This window comes from Sus scrofa, chromosome 2 (assembly GCF_000003025.6).
Source record: "Sus scrofa isolate TJ Tabasco breed Duroc chromosome 2, Sscrofa11.1, whole genome shotgun sequence".
In the NCBI taxonomy this organism is placed as follows: Eukaryota; Metazoa; Chordata; class Mammalia; order Artiodactyla; family Suidae; genus Sus; species Sus scrofa.
In genome coordinates this window covers 7142954-7167024 of record NC_010444.4, presented here as the reverse complement: position 1 = coordinate 7167024, position 24071 = coordinate 7142954, and the positions used below count along the sequence as shown (strand labels likewise).

At 52.8% G+C, this 24071-nt stretch overlaps 2 protein-coding genes and 1 long non-coding RNA gene across 4 annotated transcripts; 2 read left to right on the top strand and 1 right to left on the bottom strand.

Moving 5' to 3' along the window:
* On the top strand, positions 1 to 9062 carry ARL2 (ADP ribosylation factor like GTPase 2). Of its 2 annotated transcripts, none has more exons than XM_003122549.5 (5): positions 1 to 157; positions 3703 to 3813; positions 3902 to 4064; positions 6603 to 6683; positions 8601 to 9062. In XM_003122549.5, the coding sequence occupies exons 1-5, from the start codon at positions 12 to 14 to the stop codon at positions 8733 to 8735; spliced, it is 636 nt and encodes a 211-aa protein (XP_003122597.4). In that variant the 5' UTR covers positions 1 to 11; the 3' UTR covers positions 8736 to 9062. The 2 variants fall into 2 exon arrangements, with proteins under 2 accessions (XP_003122597.4, XP_013849576.1); XM_013994122.2 differs by having other exon boundaries at positions 28 to 186; positions 3636 to 3813.
* On the bottom strand, positions 7791 to 12904 carry LOC106509313. The gene is made up of 2 exons (XR_001306735.2): positions 12114 to 12904; positions 7791 to 8176 (listed from the first exon to the last, which is right to left on the bottom strand). It is a non-coding gene; the product is annotated as an uncharacterized LOC106509313 (long non-coding RNA).
* SNX15 (sorting nexin 15) lies at positions 11822 to 23953 on the top strand. The gene is made up of 8 exons (XM_003122547.4): positions 11822 to 12055; positions 17108 to 17143; positions 17349 to 17469; positions 19317 to 19432; positions 19534 to 19702; positions 20185 to 20328; positions 23134 to 23391; positions 23686 to 23953. Exons 1-8 carry the CDS (start codon positions 11957 to 11959, stop codon positions 23790 to 23792), a joined length of 1050 nt encoding a protein of 349 aa, XP_003122595.1. The 5' UTR covers positions 11822 to 11956; the 3' UTR covers positions 23793 to 23953.

The window sequence follows — 24071 nt, the reverse complement described above, 5'->3', positions numbered from 1 at the left end:
CTGTGCTGTCGATGGGCTTGATAGCCAATAGGAGCAGGGAAAGGGGTCCCGGGACTAGGAAGAAACAGCGGCTGGGAGGGGGCTACTGGGACATGGGGCTTCTGACCATTCTGAAGAAGATGAAGCAGAAAGAGCGAGAGCTGCGACTGCTAATGCTGTATCCTCCCCGGCGCCGGAGCCGCGAGGGTAGCGGGATGCTGGGGGGGCTCCCACCGGGCGGGCGGTTTCAGGCGCCCCCTGCCGGGAGCGGGATGTGCGGCCGGCTGGCCCGTACCAACTGCCCTTCTGCGTCACTCACGTGGGCCCTACCATCGCTTTTGGCAGGGGGCCGGGAGGAGGCCGTACCACCGGCTCAGGGCGGGGGGGGGACTTCTTCCCAAGGCCAAAGGTATGGGAGTAAAGGCGCAGCGGCCGGGCCTGATGTCCCAGTGTAGGGGGAGGTGAGGCCCGGAGGTGACTCGAACGCTACCACCCGTCGGTCTGGCCCGTGCGTTGGGCCGCCGTTCTCCCCGGTCCTGACCGCCTCCTCCCCCTGTCAAAGGGTGCCAGGCCCCGGCCGCGCCCTCAAGGTCGGAATCCCGGGGGCGTGTGGGCCCCGCCCTCAGCACTGGGCGCAGGTGGCAGGTGGATATGGACTCTGCGGGTAATTTTGCCGCTGGGTCCAGCGCTTGGTTGCCTCCCGGCCGGTGTCACCACATCGGACAGCTTGTAGGCCCGAGAGCCCTGCTGACCTTCTGAGTCCCACTGGCAGGCATCACTCCTCTTTGCCAGCCCCCTATCCCCGGAGAGGCTGTGGTCCAAGAGCTGGACAATAAGATCTGGACCCCCAAGCTCCCCTTAGCAGGGGAGAGAAGACATTTATGTGCGCAAATAACTTGAATCTTCACGTCACGTCTGTTTTGACGAACTCTGAGAAAGGCACAGGGAATTCACTCATCCAGTAGACGTTTTTTGAGCGCCTGCTGTGGACCAGGCACTGTTCTGGGGGCTGGGATAAAACAGCAAAACAAACAAACAAAAATACCCGTATCTTTAAGGATGCTCTGTGTAAGGCTGAGGGGAGAAAGGAGAAAGATGTTAGCTAACAAAATAGGTAAAATATATAATGTGTGGCAATTAAGGCAGTTTAAATAAGGTAGTCAAAGAGGGCCATACTGAGAAGGTACTAGTTGAGGAAAGGCAGGGCGGTGAGGGAGGCACCACGTAGATGTCTGGGGAAATTGTTTAAGGAAAGGGAACAGCACGTGGAACGGCCTCCAGGGAGGAACTCAGCCGGGGTGTTCAGAGGACTGTCTGGGAAGGCGGTGTGGCTGAAAAGAATGAGCCCTGGAAGGTCAGGTCCAATGGAAGAGGCACCTCACCTGGGGCCTTTTGGTTCTGGACTTTTCCTTTAAAAGAAGTGCAGAGAGGGAGTTCCTGTGGTGGCAGAGTGGTAAGGAACCCGACTAGTATCCATGAGGACTCAGGTTCCATCCCTGACCTCGCTCAGTGAGTTAAGGATCCAGCGTTGCATGAGCTGTGGTATAGGTCGCAGACGCGGCTCAGATGCTGTGTTGCTATGGCTGTGGTGTAGGCCGGCAGCTGTAGCTCCACTTTGACCCCTAGCCTGGCAATGTCCATGTGCCACAGATGCAGCCCTAAAAAAGACCAAAAAAAAAAAAAAAAAAAGTGCAGAGAGGAGGTGAGATGTAAGACTAGTTAGGCCCCTGCCGTAACACAGGTGAGCTAGGATGGTAGCTGGGAAGCGGTGAGGTGACGGAAGTTGGGGGGACATGCTGAGAGTCAGGCCAGCAGGAACTGCTGCTGGATTGGACATGAGTGTGAGAAGAGTCAAGTGTGACTCCTGGGTTTCCTGCACCATCAGCAGAATGAGATGTTGGAGGGGCTGGGGAACATATTCAGGGGAAGGTGAGAGCTGAGTTTTGGCCATGTGGGAAGCCTCTGGGACATCCTAGAGATGGCAGCGAGGCAGCTGGATGTAGGGACCCATATCCAGGGGAGCAGCTGGGTGGGATGTATGAGCTTGGGAGTCCTCAGCGTAAAGATGCTGTTTGAAGCCTGGTCCTGGATGAGATTGCCGAGTCAGGGAGTGTGGACAGAGAAGGGGGCCTAGGCCTGCGCAGAGCAGGAGGTCAGGGCGAGGAGGAGGGGAAGGAGGAGGAATGACCGGGGAGATGGGAGAACCAGGCGAGGGGAGGAAGGAACTGGCCACTCTGTCAGCGCTGCTGCTGGAGCAGGAGGAAGAGGGCTGAGGACCGCCCAGCTAGTAAAGAACGACAGGGCCTCTCAGAGGACTGACCTCAGTAAGAGCAGTTTCAGGGAAGCAGTGGGAACAGAAATCTCATGGGTTCAAGAAAGAGCATGATGGAGTTCCCGTCGTGGCGCAGTGGTTAACGAATCCGACTAGGAACCATGAGGTTGCAGGTTCGCTCCCTGCCCTTGCTCAGTGGGTTAAGGATCCGGCGTTGCCTGAGCTGTGGTGTAGGTTGCAGACGTGGCTCGGATCCCGTGTTGCTGTGGCTCTGGTGTAGGCCGATGGCTACAGCTCCGACTGGACCCCTAGCCTGGGAATCTCCATATGCCGCGGGAGCGGCCCAAGAAATAGCAAAAAGACAAAAAACAAAAAACAAAAGAAAGAGCATGAGGACTGAAATTGGAGTGGGGAGTATGGACAGCAGCTTTAGGAGATCTGCTATAAAGGGCACGACGTAGGAGTTCCCTGGTAGCCCAGCGGTTAAGAACTTGGCGTTGTCACTGCTGTAGCTTGGGTTCCATCCCTGGCTCAGGAACTTCTGCATGCTGCAGGTGCAGTCCTGCCCCCCGCCCCCCAAATGGGGAAGGAAATCAAGGAAAAAGTAAGAAAGGAGGGGTCAAGAGAGGCTGTTTTTCACTTCTAAGTGGGAGAGACACCAGCTTGGCAGCTGAGGGGAATGAGCCTGCAGAGAAGGGACAATGGAAGCTGGTTGGGGTGGGGGGACAATCAGCTGCCAAGGATCAGGGACCCAGGCTGGGTCTCAGGAGAGGTTCTCTCACCGCCCCTCCCAGCTGCAGGGCCCCTTAAGTGGTAGAAGGAAAGAGGAGGGGGGTTTTCTCCAGCTGGTGAACTTACCCACTTGTTTGTACACCCAGCACCCAAGGGTTTGGAATATTCCAGAAACAGGAAGGGGAGGGTGGCTGCCTCCAGATCCATGCTCTTGCTATTCCCTCTGCCTAGAATGCCCCTCCCTGAGTCCTTCCAACAGCTGCTCCCTTGGAGTTTGGGCTTCAGCTCAAGATGGTGAGAGAGGCCTGCCCTGGTGTTGAGCTAAAGGAAGCTCCTCGGTGGCCTCTCCGAAAGCCTCTCACTGGGGCCGGCAATGCCTTGTGTCTCGCTTGCACTCTGCCCACTGTCTTGCCCTGGAGTGTAGACTGCACAGGGTGGGGACTGTGACTCTGCCCTCCCCCCTCCCCCGCGCCAGCACCAGGGGTGTTCTGGCACCGAGTAGGTTTGCAGCAAGCATCGTGGGATGAGTTCAGGAGCCTCTGGTCAGGAGATGATGAGAACATATTTCTTGATACTTTTCACGTGTATCATGCGGCGCTGGCAGGTCCTCCGCTGATTTTGACATGTGGTGGGAAATGATTTGTCCCCCAAGAGGGCACTGCGATGATGTCACCACCCTGCAGAGCCCGGGGACTTCTCCTTAACCTGCTGCGCCCCAGCGGCCTGGACAATGCTGGCAAAACAACCATCCTCAAGAAGTTCAACGGGGAAGACATTGACACCATCTCCCCGACGCTGGGCTTTAACATCAAGACCCTGGAGCACCGAGGGTGAGCGGGGCCCCTGCAGGCGGGCAGGGCGGGCGGGCGGGCAGGCGAGGGGCCAGGCTGACCCTCCAGCCACCCGCTCCCTGTCCAGATTCAAGCTGAACATCTGGGATGTGGGCGGCCAGAAGTCCCTGCGGTCCTACTGGCGGAACTACTTCGAGAGCACCGACGGCCTCATCTGGGTGGTGGACAGCGCCGACCGCCAGCGCATGCAGGACTGTCAGCGGGAGCTCCAGAGCCTGCTGGTGGAGGAGGTGGGCAGGACGCCTGGCCGAGCCCGGGGAGCCGGGCTTCCCCCAGTGACTGGGGCCCAGTACTTTGGGCAGATTCCTTGTGGGGTCCGTAGACCCAGAGGGACACCCAGGGTGGGATCTATTCCTTCTCTGAGGCCTCACCATGTGTCCAGCACCCTTGGGGAGGCAGAGACAAGCTGTACACGTGGTCCACGGAGGCCCACTGGGCATGGGCGGGACACGCTGGGGACTGAGACACAGGTTCACATCCTGCAGTGTCACTGCTTCAACACCCTGAGCTGCAGTTTCTATGCCTTGAATTGGGCTTTAGGGAGGATGACTTGAGGCCAGTGTGTCAAGCTTGGGGAGGCAGTGGAGCCTGGCTCAGGAGTCGGACTCTGCTGTGTGACCTCGAGGTGGGCACGTCTCTGAACCTCCACTGCCTCCTGTCTAAGATGGGCATTATAATGATGGTGATCTTAAAATCTATTGACTGGGCCACATGTTCTTTATTTTTTTTTTTTTAATAATTTAGGGGCTTTCGGAGTTCCTATTGTAGCGCAGTGGTTAACGAATCTGACTAGGAACCATGAGGTTGCCGGTTCGATCCCTGGCCTCGCTCAGTGGGTTAAGGATTCGGCGTTGCCATGAGCTGTGGTGTAGGTCACAGACGAGGCTCAGATCTTGCGTTGCTGTGGCTCTGGCGTAGGCTGGCGGCTATAGCTCCGATTCGACCCCTAGCCTGGGAACCTCCATATGCCGCGGGAGTGGCCCAAGAAATGGCAAAAAGACCAAAAAAAAAAAAAAAAAAAGACAATAATTTAGGGGCTTTCTTTCTTTCTTTTTCTTTTTCTTTTTAGGGCTGCACCTGAGGCATATGGAAGTTCTGCTAGGGGTTGCATCAGAGCGGCAGCTGCTGGCCTACACCACAGCCACAGCCACGCCAGATCTGAGCTGAGTCTTCAACCTACACCACAGCTTGTGGCAACGCTGGATCCTTAATCCACTGAACAAGGCCAGGGATCAAACCCATATCCTCATGGATACAAGTTGGGTTCGTTAACCACTGAGCCACAATTGGAACTCCCCAAAATGCTCTTCTTTAAATAAGATTTTAGATGTACAGAAAAGTTGTAAAGATAGTGAAGAGACACCCCATATATCCTTCAGCCAGCTCCCCTTCATTTACCATGGAATTTAACATCTTCCGGGACCACCATGCCTTTGTCAAAACTAAGAAATTAGGTGTTCCTGTCGTGGTGCAGCGGAAACGAAAATCTGACTAGGAACCATGAGGTTGCAGGTTTGATCCCTGGCCCCACTCAGTGGGTTAAGGCTCTGGCGTTGCCGTGAGTTGTGGTGCAGGTCACAGACGCAGCTTGGATCTGGCACTGCTGTGGCTGTGGTGTAAGCAGGCGGCTACAGGTCCAATTAGATCCCCTAGCCTGGGAACCTCCGTATGCCACGGGTGCGGCCCTAAAAAGACAAAAAAAAAAAAAAAAAGCAACAACAAACAAAATCTAAGAAATTAACATTGGTAAGTTACTACTAACTGAATTCTAGGTTTTATTAGGATTTCACCAGTTTTCCCACTAATGTCCTTTCTCTGTTTCAGGTTTGATCCAGTTTCCTACACTGCATTTAGTTAAAAACCAGGACACTTTTAAGAGTACATGAGAGAGCTGTCTGTAGTCATGCAGGGACCCCAGGCCTAAACGGGTGTTGAGCAGGTCCAGTGAGATCCTGGCTGTCCAATGCTCAGGGACCCCGAGGCCCTTTTTCTTTTCTTTTCTTTTTTTTTTTTTTTTCTTCTGGCTACACCTGCAGCATATGGAAGTTCCCAGGCTAGGGGTCGAATCAGCGTTGCAGTTGCCAGCCTACGCCACGCAGGATCCGAGGCGCCTTCTCGACTGATGCCACAGCTTGCAGCAACCCCGGATCCTTCACCCACTGCGGGAGGCCAGGGATCTAACGCGCATCCTCATGGATCCTAGTCGGGTTCTTAACCCACTGAGCCACAATGGCAACTCCTCGAGGCTCTTTTTAAGGCTGTATCCACCACCCATGTGGAGGGACTCCCAGTCCAAACACATATGGAAATAACTGGAATCACAGGCAGAGAGTGAGGCTTGTCAGGGTAATGGGACCGTTTGGAGAGCTGTGTGAACTTGGAAGAGGGAAGGTCATTTCCAACAGACCCCAGAGCCCCTGGGACAGTCGCATTCTTCATGCACCTCAGGTCATCAGAGCGGAGCAGGCTAGACCTGGAGGGCTCTGGAGCGTCTGTCCGTCACCCCCTCCCTGTTTACAGAAGAGGGTCTGAGGCTCGGAGGAGAGCAGTGCCCACTGGGTGGTGACTGGGCTGGAACCAAGGGCCTAGCCCAGCCTGGGGCTCCCTCCACCCCGTAAATGGCTGGACACAAAGGCCATCTCCCCCACCCCCACCCCGCCTGTGTCTTTCCCACTGCTATGGGACCTTGCCCTGGGTGAACAGTGGAGGGGCCAGGCTGCCCTCTGAAGCCCCCCCACACACACACCCCTCTATTTCTCTTTCCCCAGCGCCTGGCTGGTGCCACCCTCCTCATCTTTGCCAACAAGCAGGACCTGCCCGGAGCACTGTCCTCTAAGGCGATTCGCGAGGTGAGTGCAGGCCTTGGAGGAAGGAAGGGGCATGCATTTCCTTGTTAATTTAAGAAGCATTTGTTGGGAGTTCCCCGGCAGCTCAGCAGGTTGAGGATCAAGCGTTGTCACTGATGTGACTCTGGTTATGGGTATGGCGAGGGTGGGTTCGATCCCTGTCCTGAGAACTTCCACATGCCACAGGTGCAGCCAATAAGTAAATAAGTAAATAAATGAATAAGCATGTATTAGCCGTGCCGTGTGGCAGGACCTACTCAGGGTATTGGGGAGTCAGTGATTAGTAAGAGAGTTGAGCCCACAGCCCAGGGGCAGGCAGACCTGAAAATAGATTATTCCACAAGGGAACAGTAGCTTCCACGTGCTAGGCTGTGCACGGATTAACTCATTTAGTTCGCACAGCAACCTCACAAGGTAGGAACTATTACATCATTCTACACACAGTGAGGCAGGCTTAGAAAGGTAACTGGCCCAGGGTCACAGGGTAAGCAGACAAGCCAGGATTTAAACACAGGCCGGTGTGACTCCAGATTGTATCTTAACTCTCTCTCTTTACTTTTTTTAAATGTCTTTGAGTCACTTTTATTTGTTTTTTATTTTTGTCTTTTTTTTTTTTTTTTGCTTCTGCGGCATATGGAGGTTCCCAGGCTAGGGGTCTAATCGGAGCTGTAGCCGCCGGCCTATGCCACAACCACAGCAACGCACGATCCAAGCCACCTCTGCAACCTACACCACAGCTCACGGCAACGCCAGATCCTTAACCCACTGAGCAAGGGCAGGGATCGAACCCGCAACCTCATGGCTCCTAGTCAGATTTGTTAACCACTGAGCCACAACGGGAACTCCTATTTGTTTTTTATTTTTATATTTTGTCTTTTTAGGGCCGCACCCGTGGCATATGGAGTTTTCCCAGGCTAGGGGTCGAATCAGAGCTGTAGCCGCTGGTCTACACCACAGCCACAGCTACTCAGGATCTGAGCCGAGCCTTCGACCTACACCACAGCTCATAGTGACACCAGATCCTTAACCCACTGAGCGAGGCCAGAGATTGAACCTGCATCCTCATGGATGCTAGTCAGATTCGTTGCCACTGAACCAGGATGGGAACTCTTTTTTTTTTTTTTTTTTTTTGACAAAGCAAAAAGCTTTATTGGGAAGAGGCTCCCTGGGCAGAGAACAGTAGGGTAAGGGAATCGGATTTGCTGCCATGTGGCTCAAAGCCTCAGGTTTTATGGTAATGAGGTTAGTGTCTGGGTTGTCTCTGGCCAGTCATCTTGTTTGGCCCATAATTTGGTCTGAGCTGGGGTCCTTTTCTGGTGGCACATGCATCCCTCAGCCAAGATGGATTCCAGCGCCAAGGATCCTGGGAGGTTGGTCACCTCCTTCCTTCTCTCGGCCCCTCCCAAATTCTCCTGGTTAGTATTTGGCAGCACGTGTTCCTTCTTGGGACCTCCCATTGTCAGAGTGCATCTTAAGTCTGATTGTAGACTGGAAGGCTAGAACGAGAAAGAGTGGGGTTAGAAACTGGGTTCTGCCACTTACTAGCTGTGTGACTTTAGGAGGTTGCTTAACCTCTCTGAAGTTTCCTCCTCAGTAAAATGGCCAGTACAATCCCTGGCTCATGGGGCCTTGGGGGGGAATGGGTGAGAGGATACTGTAGGGCCCAGAGCACCACATCGGGAGCCCTTGTTGCCGTGCTGGTCTGGCTGTCGTGTACAGAGAGCTCAGGTGCTCTGGACGGTGGAGCGGAAGCGGGGTGCGGGGGTGTGTGTGACACATCTTCACCAGGGGCCAGGGGAAGCCTCCCACAGCAGGCCCTGGAGGGAGGTGTGGATTTCCCCTGGGCCAGGAGGGGAAAGGGGCTGAGGGGGGTCGGGCCCTGTGGACACCGGGGCCCTCTGTCACCTTCCTCCCTTCTAGGCCCTGGAGCTGGACTCCATCCGCAGCCACCACTGGTGCATCCAGGGCTGCAGTGCCGTCACCGGGGAGAACCTGTTGCCTGGCATCGACTGGCTCCTGGATGACATCTCCAGCCGCATCTTCATGGCCGACTGAGCCACTCCAGATGCCCCCTCACCTCACGGTCCAGGCGCCCCCACCAGGCCCTCGCCAGGCACCATCCACGCGGGCATGGGAGTCAGCCAGCCCCACTAACACCCCTGCCCCACTCCATAACCTGCTGCTGCTACTGCTGCCCACTGCTGCTCCGGGGCCAGCCGGCTCCCGCCCTGGCTGTCACCCTGGCTCCTAACTTGGCCTGCGGCAGCAGCAACTATACCAAGAAGAGAGGGCTGGGGCTGGGAGGGGGCTGCGTCTGCTGCTGTCAAGGCTGTGGGCCTCGTCTTTTGCTCAGCTGTGAGAATAAAGTGTTCCTCGCCCCCATTCCTGGCTGAGTCATTTGTTGATTCAACAACCCTAGAGACCGCCTGGAGTTCATTGGCCAGCAGAGGACAGAAAAGGTAATTGCAGTCCGAGGTGAACTCGCTGTATGAAAGGGACTGCAGAGAGTTAGAAAAGTGCAGGACAGGGCTGCTGGGAGACGGGGTGAGGGGGGAGCAGGGAGGCGGGGAGCGGGGGGGACGGACTCCGATGCAGGAAGGAGGAGCAGGCATCAAGTAGAGCAAGCTAACGAAGAGCAGAGCTGCGAAGGGGCCTTCCCTCAAGGCTCAAGGGCATTTCTGAAGCAGGAACCAGACTGGGAGAGCATGGGAACCAGGGGGACCCCAGGACCCCCATCCAGGTGGCAGAGCAGATGGAAGTTTTCACAGGGCCCCCTGCTGTGGTCCTGCCAGTGGTGCTTTCTCTGCAGGGTTCCCTCTGAAGATTTGTCACTTGCCATCACACTGAAGAACAGCCCCAAACAGGACAGATTCTCAGTGTCCCCATTCATAAAGCAACTGAGCCTCCGGGAGGAGACGTGACTTACCCAAAACTATCCACCTAGGGCGTTCCCACTGTGGCTCAATGGTAATGAACCCGACAAGCATCCACGAGACACAGGTTCCATCCCTGGCCTCACTGGGTTAAGGATCCATGCATTGCCGTGAACTGTGGTGTATGTAGGTCACAGACGCAACTCAGATCTGCCGTGGCTGTGGCTGTGGTGTAGGCCAGGGGCTACAGCTCTGATCGGACCCCTAGCCTGGGAACTTCTGTATGCCACAGGTAGGCCCTAAAAAGACAAAAACAAAAAAACCCTATTCAGCTAGGAAGCAAGGGCCCAGGATTTGGACCCAGCACGCTTAGCCACTAAACCCTGCTGGTTTTAGTTTTTGTTTCTTTTCTCGAAACTCAATGCCAGGTGCAAGGAGCCTAATGTGTCTATGAGGGAAGGGCAGTTTTCTCAAGGGAAAAGAGGAAGAATGACCAATTTACTCTTAAACCAGGACCCTTTCCTGAAGGGGAGGGGCCTATGCAAAATTTGGGCTCTGTTAGGGTGGAAGAAGGGAGGTGTTGAGCGGACAAACTTAGAACATAAGCTTTCCAGTGCGGAACTATAGAACCACCTGCCCTGGAGTCCCTGTCGTGGCTCAGTGCTTAATGAACCTGACTAGCATCCATGAGGATGCAGGTTTGATCCCTGGTCTCGCTCAGTGGGTTAAGGATCTGGCGTTGCTGTGAGCAGTGGTGTAGGTCGCAGAGGCGGCTTGGATGCAGTGTTGCTGTGGCTGTGGCGTAGGCAGGCAGATGTAGCTCTGATTGGACCCCTAGCCTGGGAACCTCCATATGTTGTGGGTGTGGCCCTAAAAAGCAAAAAAAAAAAAAAAAAAAAGGAAAAAAAGAAAAGAAGAAAGAAAGAACTAACTTGTTTCCATGATCTTAAGAGTCTGACTTGGGAGTTTGCATTGTGTTTCTTTCTGGAGTTACAGCACCCACTCATCTGAGTTCCAGTAAAGAGAGTGGCCATGAGCGCTGTACCCATGCTCCCTCATTTAAGCTTCACAGCCTGGGGGTGGTAGCATCAGGCAGGGTCTTGCATGGTTTGCCAGATACAAATTACGACTGCTTTCCACAGAAAGAAATTTTCTCCGGGAGTTCCCGTCATGGTGCGGCGGAAACAAATCTGACTAGGAGCCATGAGGTTGTGGGTTCAATCCCTGGCCTCGCTCAGTGGGTTAAGGATCCAGCGTTGCCGTGAGCTGTGGTGTAGGTTGCAGACACAGCTCACATCTGGCATTGCTGTGGCTGTGGCTGTGATGTAGGCCTGCAGCTATAGCTCCAATTCAACCCCTAGCCTGGGAACCTCCATATGTTGTGGGTGTGGCCCTAAAAAGCAAAAAAAAAAAAAAAAAGCAAAAAAAAAAAGAAAAGAAGAAAGAAAGAACCTTTCGAGGAAGGACACTGGGAACTCATAGCATCTTGATGGAAGTCAGATATCTAGGCTTGTAAAACAGAGTGCTCCAAAAGGCTGGACAGCCAAACCTACAGCCAACACTGTACTCAGGGAACAATTCAATCCCCTTGCCATGCATTCTGTCCCTCACTCAAGATTTAAGGCTTCAGGAGAGAGCCCACCACCCTGCCCTGGGACCTGGGATAAGGAAAGCAGCCTCCACCTTTGGATTCTGGGCTACCAGGCCCACGGGCTGCACACACCAGTGAACCACCTCCAAACAAAGATCTGGTGCTAAGATGCTAACAGCAGGAGGCAGCGGTGAATGCCGGACAGGCCACCAAAGGATAAAGAAACATCTGCTGCAGTAGATTCTATTATAAACCTCCCCATTCTAGAGATGAGAAACTGAGGCTCAAGGGAAACTCATGGGCTAAGGGAAACTCATGGGCTAAGGGAAACTCATGCAGACAGTAAGAGCCCATGACACCATCGTTTCAACACCCCCCCCCTCCTTCCAGAAAACATGAATTTCGTGAATCCTAGGGAGGGAGAAATAATTTGACACTGTCTGGCATATATTGAATACAGTAAAAGTCAGGTGGATGGATGAAATAAGTCATTTAGAGAGACTGCGATGAGGGTTTACAGCTCACATGGGGTAGGCTCATGTCTAGGCAAAACCTAGTTATCCACCCATCCTAATGCTTACTCTCAAATTGTCTCGTTCATGCTTCACCAACAACCGAGAACTTTTTAGACGCTCCCTTGGCCGAGCGCCCCGGCCGAGAACTGCACTGTCACTTGCGACCAGGTCCCTGGGCAAAAGGATGAAGGGCGCAAGCCCAGGAGAGGCGTTGGCTCGTGGAGACTGACCTGGAGGGGCGGGGGCGGCGCGGAGGAGGCGGAGGGCGGCGGGCAGCTCCGCTCCAGCTCGTTTGCCATGTCCCGCCAGGCGAAGGACGACTTCCTGCGGCACTACACAGTCTCCGACCCCCGGACCCACCCCAAGGGCTACACCGAGTACAAAGTCACCGCGCAGGTGAGATGGGGCCCAGCGGGGACTTTTACCCTTTTAACAAGAGGGGGCCGTGTTTTACCTTAAGGCGAGACGCTGCTGCAAGCTCCCATTTTAGACGCTGGAAATGAATTTCCCCTTTAAGAGACGGTGGCGGTAAGAGCCTTCGTTTACTTCTTTAGCCGTCTAGGAGTGGGGCCATAGAAGGGCGCTGCCCTCTTAAAAGGGCGTGACAGCAGTACCCAGCCGGTGAGGTGTGGGTGCCCACTCCCTACGCTCGGCGTCTGGCAATCAAACTTAATTTCTTTAAGTTAATATGAAAACTCTGGCTCAACCCAAATATTGGTTAGTTCTCCAATCTCTTGGAGTAAGTTCTGTCTATTGGTTTGTTTGATATTTACATAAAAGCCCTCTAAGGAGTTGAATTACTTTTAATTTTTCAAAAAATAATGCTTGTGTAGGACTAAAAGCTCATACAGTTCAAAAGAAATTAAGGAGTAAGTCTCCTCTTCACAGTCATAACGAGAAGTCAGTATATACAGACTAAAGTTGACATACGAAGCAGTGCCAACGTTATAAATATATTATAGAGAGACATGGAAGAAATCATGAAAATTTAAAATAGCAACAATATAACGATATCTGTAGAGCCATATACAAAACCTAATTGGGAAAGATTTTTCACTGTAAATTTTTTTAATATACTTTCACAATTTTGCAGTAGGCTGGTTAAACTGATGCATTAGTAACTATTAAAGTGAAGCAAAAACGTAAAGACTTTCAAAGTGGGTTTTTTGTTGTTGTTTTGTCTTTTTGCCTTTTCTAGGGCCGCTCCTGAGGCATATGGAGGTTCCCAGGCTAGGGGTCGAATTGGAGATGGAGCTGCCGACCTACACCACAGCCACATCGAACCTGCAACCTCAGGGTTCCTAGTCGGATTCATTAACCACTGAGCCATGAAAGTGGTTTAAATGCAGAATTCTATCCTAAATGTTCCTCAAAGTGGTTTAAATGCAGAATCCTATCCTAGATGTTTAAAATGAGCTTTCCCGGAGTTCCCATCGTGGCGCAGTGGTTAACGAATCCGACTAGGAACCATGAAGTTGCGGGTTCGGTCCCTGCCCTTGCTCAGTGGGTTAAGGATCCGGAGTTGCCGTGAGCTGTGGTGTAGGTCGCAGACGCGGCTCGGATCCCGCGTTGCTGTGGCTCTGGCGTAGGCCGGTGGCTACAGCTCCGATTCAACCCCTAGCCTGGGAACCTCCATATGCCGCGGGAGCGGCCCAAGAAATAGCAACAACAACAAAAGACAAAAAGAAAAAAAAAAAAAAAAAAAAAAAAAGAGCTTTCCCCAAATCTTTTATGTCTTTCTCATGCCTAAAAAATGCAAATAAAAAGTCCAAGACAAATGTTATATGATACCACTTATATGTGGAATCTAAAAAATGATGCAAGTGAACTTATTTACAAAACAAAAATGGACTCAGAGTAAACAAATTTATGGTTACCAAAGGGGGAGGGTGGGTAATAAATTAGGAATTTGGGATTAGCAGATACAAACTATTATATATAAAATAGATAATCAACAAGGTCTTACTATATAGCACAAGGAACTGTATAATCTTGTGATAAACTATAATGGAAAAGAATCTGAAAAAGAAAATGTATGTACGTGTTTGCATTGTAAATCAACTACGTCAATAATAAGTAAATAAATAAGAATTGAAAAAAAGATAGTCCCTGGGAATTGCTGGGTCATTTGATGAGCATATGTGTAGCTTTCCCAATAATTGCCAGTTTTCCAAAATAGTTGTAACATTTTATATTCCCATTCTCAGCAGCACCTGGTATCATCAACATTTTGGCGGGGGGGAGGGGGATCTTTTTACAGCTGCATCTGCAGCATATGGAAGTTTCTGGCCAGGGGTTGAATCAGAGCTGCAGCTGCCAGCCTGTACCACAGCCACAGCAATGCCACAGCCACAGCAACACCAGATCTGCAATCTATGCCCATAGCTCATGGCAATGCTCGATCCTTAAACCCACTGATTGAGGCCAGGAACTGAACCCACATCCTCAGGGATACTAGTTGGGTTCTTAACCCACTGACCTACAGTGGGAACTCCAGCATCTTTAATTTTAACCATTTTTGGTGGGTGTGTAATATTTCACTGGAGTATTACTTTGGTGACAATTTTGAAGTTGAGTATATTTTCAAAATCTTTTTGGCCATTCAAAATCTTCTTTGGTTGGAGGTGCCTGTTGAGGTATTTTATCCATTTTGTAAAGTTCAGTTGTTTGTCTTTTTAATATTGATTTGTAGGAGTTCTTTATATTCTGAGTAGGAGTCATTTGTCAGGGATATATTCCTTAATGGGTTTTTTGTTTGGTTGGTTGGTTGGTTTTTGGCCATGCTCATGGCATGCAGAAGTTCCCTGGCCAGGGATCAAACCTGAATCACAGCGGTGACAACATTAGATCCTTAACCCACTAGGCCACCAGGGAACTCCCTCAGAGTTTTATTGTTTTTCTGTTTTTTGCTTTTTAGGGCCTCACCCACGACATATGGAAGTTCCCAGGCTAGGGTTGAATCAGAGCTGCAGCTGGAGGCCTACACCACAGCCACAGCAACAGAAACATGGGATCCGAGCCTCGTCTTCGACCTACACCACAGCTTATGGCAACGCCAGATCCCCAACCCACTGAGCAGGGATCGAACCCGAATCCTCACGGATACTAGTCGGGCTGGTTACCTGCCGAGCCACAATGGGAACTTCCCTCATTGGTTTTTAAATATAGTTTTTTTTTAACCAATATTATTTTAGGGAAGTCTGTTGTGAACAGCAAAGGCCAGGGTTTCAGGGGTAGGAGTCCCCCTGACAGGTCACATCCCTCATCTGAGCTTCCATTTAATCAGGTTTTGTTTTGGGGTATTTTTTTTTTTTTTTGGCCACACCCATGACATGTGCAAGTTTCCTGGTCAGGGATTGAGCCACAGCTGCGATCTAGGCCGCAGGTGCAGCAGCACCAGATCCTTAACTCCCTGCGCTGCCCCTTGCCTGGAGCCGCTGCAGTCGGGTTCTTAGCCCACTGTGCCGCAATGGAAACTCCTATTTCCTCATCTTTTAAAAGGACTTGTTAATCGCGTCTGCCTCCCTGGGATCTAAGATACTGAACAGGAGTTGTTGTGAAAACTGTGAAAGTTACTTTGAGCTGTAAGATGTTATTTTTTAACTGTTAGGAGCATATAATGAAAATGGAATCTTCCACCTCAGACACTAGTCTACTCAGGAGTCCCAACCCCAGTGACAGTTTCTTCTGTGTCCAGGAGTGTTCGCCCACCGAGGCTTCCTCCTTTAAGGAAGGGGTGGCTCCTGGGACAGAAACTCATTCTTTAGAGAACTTGGGGTTCTTTGGTTTCAGAAGGAGATGCAGGAACTTGGCCCTTGGAAGGAACTGAGATAAAAGTTGGGCTGAGGAGCTCCCTTCATGGCGCAGCGGCAACAAATCCGACTCGTGCATGAGGCTTTGGGTTTGATCCCTGGCCTCGCTCAGTGGGTTGGGGATCTGGTGTTACCATGAGCTGTGGTGTAGGTCGCAGATGCGGCTCGGATCCCGAGTTGTTGAGGCTCTGATGTAGGCCGGCAGCTGTAGCTCCAATTTGACCCCTAGCCTGGGAATCTCCATGTGTCGCAGGTGCGGCCCTAAAAAAAGCAAAAAAAAAAAAAAAGGTAGGGCTGAGGCTCTAGACAGACCTTTAAGGACCTTCCCATTTTGAGAGAGGCTGGAACTTTACTAAAGAGCTTGCATTTGCACCTCGACAGAGAACGCAAAGAAGCTTGTAGGGGCTACGGATAACTGCATGCATGCACAGTCGAGGCAGCCATGAACAGTAAGATACACAAAAGCCGCAAACCAAGTGCCAGGAGCAAAATCAGCGGGTTCCTGAGCATGATCCCTGGACACACAGCACCACAAGGGGGTGGACAGACTACCTAAGCCCCCCCTCCAGCCGCCTCTGCTAATCCGCCCCCACCCTCATCCCATTTAAGGGACCGGCCAGCCCTCCTGGGAGAGCAACACGAGTAAGGGTGTCTGTTACTTGTTTTCACTCCCTGGTGGTGCAAATGGGTCCGCATTCAGCCTTGCCTGAATTCCTCGTCTGGCTTCATCAATTTCTATTGATTACAGAGTCCAGGGAGCCAGGTTGGTAACCCTTTGACAGATGAAGAAACTGAGGTGCATGGAGGAAAAACTGCTCAAAGTTTAAAGCTCAGAGCCCTTCATGTGATTTTTAAAACTATGTGCATTTGATGGCGATCCCCTTATGGCACAGCAGAAATGAATCCGATTAGGAACCATGAGGTTGCAGGTTCAATCCCTGGCCTCGCTCAGTGGGTTAAGGATCCAGCGTTGCCATGAGCTGGGGTGTAGGCCGCAGACGTGGTTCAGATCTGGTGTTGCTGTGGCTGTGGCGGAGGCTGGCAGCTGTAGCTCTGATTGGACCCCTCGCCTGGGAACCTCCATATGCTGCAAGTGCGGCCCTGAAAAGACAAAAGACAAAAAAATTAAAATAAAATAAATAAATAAAACGATGTGCATTTGAGACACTAATTAAAATAAAATTATATTCAAGTCAAAAAAAAGCTCAGAGCCTTAAAGCCAGAACACCTTTTTTTTTGTCTTTTTGCCTTTTCGAGGGCTGCTTCCTGCGGCATACGGAGGTTCCCAGGCTAGGGGTCCAGTCGGAGCTGTAGCCATCGGCCTACACCAGAGCCACAGCAACGCAGGATCCGAGCCGCATCTGCAACCTGCACCACAGCTCACGGCAACGCCGGATCCTTAACCCACTGAGGAAGGCCAGGGATCGATCCCGAAACCTCATGGTTCCTAGTCGGATTCGTTAACCACTGCGCCACCATGGGAACTCCAAAGCCAGAACACCTTGATACCTGCGGTCAAAGGGTCTGCCCCTCTGAAGGGGGCTGGGCGGTAGCCAGGGCATCCTGTGCTTTTACAGGTGATGGGGTGTCAGGTGTCTGTCTCTGGTCTCACCTGGTTCTTGCCTTTTTTCCTCAGTTCATCTCAAAGAGGGACCCGGAAGATGTCAAAGAGGTGAGGCTCCTGGGAGGAGGGGACCTTTTCCCAATTCCAGATCTGGAAACGGTAAAGAAACAGGGGGTCGCTCTGCCAGGCAAGCAGCCCACCTTCCTCCCTGACGCTGGGTGTGTCACCATAAGGCACACAGAGCCCAGGGCTGGGGTGGGAAAGGCCGAATCCCACCCTTGCTCCGCCCGGTCAGGACACCTGTCCCTCTTAGGTGGTGGTCTGGAAGCGGTACAGCGACTTTCGGAAGCTGCATGGGGACCTGGCCTACACCCACCGCAACCTCTTCCGCCGCCTAGAGGAGTTCCCTGCCTTCCCCCGCGCCCAGGTGTTTGGTGAGCCTCGACCCAGGCATTCAAGCCAAAGACGGAGGGAGGAGGGAGCGTTGGCCAAAGGAGACCCCTGCTGGTGCGGACTGGAGAGAGGGGGCCCGACACTCCTGGTTGTGCCATGTTTCAGACAGCTGGATGGGCCTGTAGAGGTGGCCTCATTTTACAGATGGAGAAACTGCTGTGAGCCTTGCCCCTATCATGTGCCAAACCCTTTGCCATTTCTGTCCTCACGGGCTCCATGTCCAAGGAGAGGATACGGGCTCAGAGATGAAGGGGCTCGACCTGTAAGTGGCAAAGTTTCCTCTAGACCTATGCTGTCCAGACACAGTGGCCACGAACCACACGTGGCTGAGAAGCACGAGAAAGGTGGTTCGTCTAAACCGAGATGTTCTGTAAGGGCCGAATTCACACTGAAAGAAGACGGCAGGAGTTCCCATCATGGCTCGGTGGTAACGAACCTGACTCCTACTCACAAGGACATGGGTTCGATCCCTGGCCTCGATCAGTGGGTAAAAGATCCAGCGTTGCCATGAGCTGCGGTGTAGGTTGCAGACACGGCTTGGATCCCACGTGGCCGTGGCCGTAGCTGTGGCGTAGGCCGGCAGCTGCAGCTCCGATTTGACCCCTAGCCTGAGAACTTCCACTTGCTGAGAGTGAGCCCCACTCCCCCAAAAAAGAGAATGCAAACTATCGCTAATTTGCATATTGATTTCATGTTCAAATGAGAACACTTTGGACAGAGAGTTCCCATTGTGGTGCAATGGAAACAAATCCCACTAGCATCCAAGAGGATGCTGGTTTGATCCCTGGCCTTGCTCAGTGGGTTAAGGATCCCAAGTTGCTGTGAGCTGTGGTGCAGGTTGCAGATGCGGCTTGGATCTCAAATTGCCGTGGATGTGGCGTTGGGTGGTCGCTACAGCTCCAGTGTCACCCCTAGCCTGGGAAGCTCCATATGCTATGGGTGCATCCAAAAAAAAAAAAAAAAAAAAACTTTGAACATATTGGGTTAAAGAGAATATATAATTAAAATTAACCTAATTTTACTTTTTTAAAATGTAGCTACTAGAAAAAAATAAAAAATAAAGTGAAATGTAGCTACTAGGAAATTGTAAATTTTCAGATTCTATTTCTGGTGAACAGGGCTGATCTCTTCCTTGGGTCTCTAGACTCACAGGAGATGTTCTTTCGTAGCAAGGTGAAAGGTCATTGCTGGCAGGATATGCCAAGCAGTGGAGCAAACAGCAGTCCCCTCCCCCTGGCAGCATAATAACTAGCCCAGAGTTAACTGACTCTGTCTGCATGGGGAGTTCTCCTGTGGTGCATCAGGGTAAGGATCCAGTGTGTCACTGCAGCAGCCTGGATTTGATCCCTGGCCTGGAAACTTCCACATTCCAGGGGTACAGCTAAAAACAAAACTCCGAGTGATACCTGAAACAGAACAGTGAAACTGTGAAAATGGGCTACTTGCTGTGTGACCTTGGGCAAGTCACTTCCCCTCTCTGAATTTTACTTGCCGCCCTGCTACATCAGAACCATTTGAAATGATTTGTTTCTTATTGGTTGCCTGCTTCCTCCTGTCTAGGATGTGATATATCCATCAGGGCAGAGACCTTGCCTCTCTCTTTCACCTTCTAAACCTAGCACATAGTAGATGCTCAATAAATGTCTGGTAAATGGGCGAATGGGGAGCTTGGTCCCTCCTTGCAAGAACCCCACCCTGGGGCAGAGCCAAGGAAGATTGCTGGGAGAATGGGGAGGGGGCGTGGGCTGCTCAGATCCTCTCAGGCCCCGGGGGCCGGAAGCCCTGGTGAGTCACCGTGCTCTCCCTGCCCCGTGTCTGGTGGGTGCAGGCCGGTTTGAAGCCTCAGTGATCGAGGAGCGGCGAAAGGGGGCCGAGGACCTGCTTCGCTTCACTGTGCACATCCCCGCGCTCAACAACAGCCCCCAGCTCAAGGAGTTCTTCCGGGTACGTGTACCTGCTCTTCCCCGGCCCCGGGCACCTGGGAAGCTTCCCTGCCCATAAGCTGCACCCTGTGACTCCCCCTGGCTGGTCTTTCTCTCCCGCAGGGTGGAGAGGTGACACGGCCCTCTGAGACGTCCAGGGACCTGCACATCCTGCCACCCCCTCTGATCCCCACACCACCCCCTGATGAGCCTCGGGTGCAGCCTCACGAGTCCTGGCTGCCCCAGCCTCTCCCTGCAGAGAGGAGGGGCCTGGAGGAGTTGGAGGGGCCAGGTACATGGGGTGGGGGTGGGAAGCGGCCCAGAGGGCCCAGAGTGTGGGGACGGGGAAAGGGGGAGGGGAGAACTCCATTTTCCTTCTCTGGGCTCTAGTTTCTTTGTCTTTCTTTTTTAGGTCCGCACCCACGGCATATGGAGGCTCCCAGGCTAGGGGTTGAATCGGAGCAGTAGCTGCAGGCCTATGCCGCAGCCACAGCCACGCCAGATCCCAGCCGTTTCTAGGACCTACCCCACAGCTCGCGGCAAGGCTAGATCCTTCACCCACTGTGTAAGGCCAGGGATCGAACCTGCATCCTCATGGGTACTAGTTGGGTTCGTGGGTTCTAGTTTCTTAATCCGTAAAATGGGCAGAAACCCTAAGAATGGGCCTGTCCATGCGCCTGGTTGCTCCAAGGATTCAGTGAGAGGGTCATTACATTTTGAAAGCTGGCAAATAATAAAGGCAGGCATGAATGTCCGCAATGATCTATTCCTCAGTGGACCCCCCACCATCCAGCCCTGCCCAGGAGGCCCTGGATCTCCTCTTTAACTGTGGGAGCACCGAGGACACGTCTGGTTCCCCTGCCCGAGGCCCCCTCACCGAGGCTGAGCTTGCCCTCTTCGACCCCTTCTCCAAGGAAGGTAACACCTTGGGACAGTTGGGGTTGGGGATGAGGGGGGCAGCTGGGCAGGAGGGCCTTAGGGGCAGGGGGTGCTGAGGCAGGCATGGCTGCCAGCTGGCCTGTGCGGTGCCTGTGGAAAGCCGAGAAAGGCACCCCCCTGTGGGCGAATGGCAGCCTTGATGAGAATTAGAGGCAGTCCCCCCTTCCCGGGGCTGGGGTCGCCGTGCTGGATGCTCCGTACAACCAGCAGCCATGGAGGTGGTGAGCCACTTCCTCCCTCCGTGGGATCTTCTCCCTCAGAAAGCTCTGGAACCAGCAGGGGTCGCACTGCCCTGGGAGGGTTTGAGTTCCTTTGCTGGAAGCCAGCAGTGGGGCTTTCCTGGCTGGTTTCGGGGTCTGGCTGTAGATCCTCAAGGCGGAAGAGGCCTGCCGGTCAAGGGGAGGTGGGTGAGGTATGGACTCAGAGGACAGCAGAGGAGGCCCCTGGAGCAGCTGCTGGCATGTGGGGGCACCGGAGAGGGAAGGCCCCCCACGGAGACCCGGGTCCTAAGCTCCTTGTCACATCAGGGAGTTGACAATCGCAGGCTCTGAGGCACTGGATCTTTTCATTATAAAGTTCCCTGAGTTTATCCTGTTACTGGGGTAGGGAAGTGGCTGATCGCATTTCAGGATCATCATGAAACGGGTTCATTTGGGATTCCTTGGCAGTCTTTTTTTTTCTTTTTTTTGTCTTGTCTTTTTAGGTCTGCACCTGTGGCACATGGAGGTTCCCAGGCTCAGGGTCCAGTCGGAGCTGTAGCCACCAGCCTAGGCCACAGACACAGCAACACCAGATCCGAGCTGCGTCTGCGACCTACACCACAACTCAGGGCAACACCAGATCCTTAACCCACTGAGCGAGGCCAGGGATCGAACCCGCAACCTCATGGTTCCTAGTCAGATTCGTTAACCACTGCACCATGACAGGAGCTCCCTCCCATCCAGTTTTGAGCCTCACTCCCCCACCAGCTCAGGCCTGACTGGTGGCCTGGCCCCTGGCCTTGGTGACAAGGGTGTGAAGAGTGTCCTGTATTCTTCTTCCGCTGCTCCCCACCCCCACAAAGGGAAGGAGGGGGTTGGAGGGGAAAGGCGAGCAGGAATGGTGTTGCTGCGGCTGAGGAACCCCGCCACTGAGAGGCAGGCATCCAGATCCTCCGCCTTGCTCCAGCCAAGCCCCCTGGGGTGCCCAGGGCACAGATGCTTGGGCAGGAGCCTGTCCCGACTCCTCCAAGGCAGCTCCCACAAGACCGTCCCTCGGCCCAGGAAAAAACGTGCCGCACATTGTGGGCGCCTCCAGCAAGCCTTTCGCCATCAGAATTCTCCAGGCGAAGAGCCGCCACTCATCTCTCTCCATCACACATACCAAGTGCTAAGGTGTCCCAAGACCTCTTCCATCTTCTGCAATACAGGAGGCCGGTAGTTCCACCTGAGAAGTAAAATGTCACCTTCCCTTCCTGTAGGAGGCCCCTGGTCTCCACATGGGGTCACTTGGATGGGGTTGCAGAGAGGTCCACCCTTCCCTCTCCAGGCCAGTGGTGTGCAGTGGTGGTTCCTGTACCTCCACCTTCCCTTCAAAAGCCTTTTCGGGGAGTTCCCATAATGGCGCAGTGGAAGTGAATCCAACTAGGAACCATGAGGTTGCAGGTTCGATCCCTAGCCTCACTCAGTGGATTAAGGATCTGGCATTGCTGTGAGCTGTGGTGTAGGTCTCAGATGTGGCTCGGATCCTGCGTTGCTGTGGCTCTGGCATAGGCCGGCGACTACATCTCCAATTGGACCCCTAGCCTGGGAACCTCCATATGTCGAGGGTATGGCCCAAAAAATAAAAAATTTTAAAAAAAGCCTTTTCATCAGAGATTCACTGTATTTCTAGCCTTCTTTCCTGTAAGCTGCAGGCAGGATCTTTGAGCCTCTCTTTGCCAGTTGTAGGAGATATAATGAGCCCTTCTCTCTGGAATGTGCGAATACCTGCCACCCACTGTCTTCACATTTGGAGCTTCAGCTGAAATTCCAAGACCTTAAAAAGGCCTTGAGATTCTCTGAATCCATTATTCGAAGATTCCAAGGCTTGGCACATGTCTACCCTTGGCCTGCCATAGTGACTCTAGCATCCTTCAGTTAAACTTTGTGGAAGAAATTCTTGGATTTGTAGGTCCATTATGGTCAGGAGGGAAGGAGAACCACCGACCCAGAGCTTGCAAACTAACATTAATGTGTACCTAAAGAAAGAGTTAGAGAGTTCCTGTCATGGCACAGTGGTTAACGAATCCGACTAGGAACCATGAGGTTGTGGGTTCAATCCCTGGCCTCGCTCAGTGGATTAAGGATCTGGTGTTCCGTTAACTGTGGTGTAGGTCACAGACACGGCTCAGATCTGGGTTGCTGTGGCTGTGGTGTAGGCCGGCGGCTACAGCTCCAATTAGACCCCTAGCCTGAGAACCTCCACATGCCACGGGAGCGGCCCTAGAAAAGGCAAAAAGACCAAAAAAAGAAAGAAAGAATTAGGTTCTGTTGTACACCTGAAACTTATGTAATATATAAGTCAACTATACCTCAAAATAAAAAATTAGGAAGGTAAGGCTGTTTTTACAAAAGTATATGAATTCCACCAGCCAAATAGATCATGCACAAGTTTGCTGTGGGCAAAGTGGCTTTTGGGTTGCTCAGGCACTAGGAAATCCAGGACAGGTTGGTACCCTGATGGGCAAGAGAGGTCTGAGGGTGGGCAGTTGGCCCTGGGAAAAGGAAGGCCAGTCAGGCCTGCGTCCTCCATCTCTCATTGCAGAAGGTGCAGGCCCCAGTCCTACCCACCTAGGCGAGCTGGCAGCGTTGGAAGCAGAATCCGAAAGGCTGGACCAGGAACCCTGGGAGCCAGGAGGGCAGGAGGAGGAAGAGGACGAGGAAGGAGGGCCCACCCCTGCCTACCTGAACCAAGCCACCAAGCTCATCACCCAGGCCCTACGGGATGAGAGGGCAGGCGCCTACCCTGCAGCTCTGCAGGGCTACCGGGACGGCGTGCACATCCTGCTTCAGGGAGTTCCTGGTGAGCAGGACTGGACGGTGGAGGGTCAGGCCTGGGCTCCCCAGTGGTTCGGTGAAAGGAAAGGAAAGTGAAAAGCAGATCAAGGACCAAAATTGCTCCTTACTGACCAGCTCTATCACTTTGGGCCATTTCTTTACCTCTTGTGGCCTCTGTTTTCTTTTTTGTCAAATGGGGACAATATATCTGACTCCCAGGGAGCAGGAAAAGACACATGATGATGCCCTATGAACTGTAAGGGGCTAGACCAGGGGTTCTGAACCCAGGTACCTCTGCTGAGCCATTCTGTCTTCACAGGCGACCCGTCACCTGCCCGCCGGGAGGGTGTGAAGAAGAAGGCGGCTGAGTACCTGAAGCGGGCAGAGGAAATCCTGCACCTGCATCTGTCCCAGCTCCCCCCCTGAGAAGGGAGTGGACTCTTTCCTAAGACTCTAGCTCCAGCACTGCCAGCCACCCTCTTCTCTTCTGGTGCCTGGTCTGATCTTCTGGTCTTGTAACTCCAGAGGCCATTTCTGTGTGTAATGGGACCAAGAATGAGAAAAATAATGAATTCTCAGTTCCTTGACTACTCTTGCCACCTTGGAATCAGGGACTCACACTTCTCATCCTGCCTGTTTCTCTCTTGACATGTGAGCAGCAGCTCTGGTTCCAAAACGATCTGCTTATACATCTAGAACTGGGGT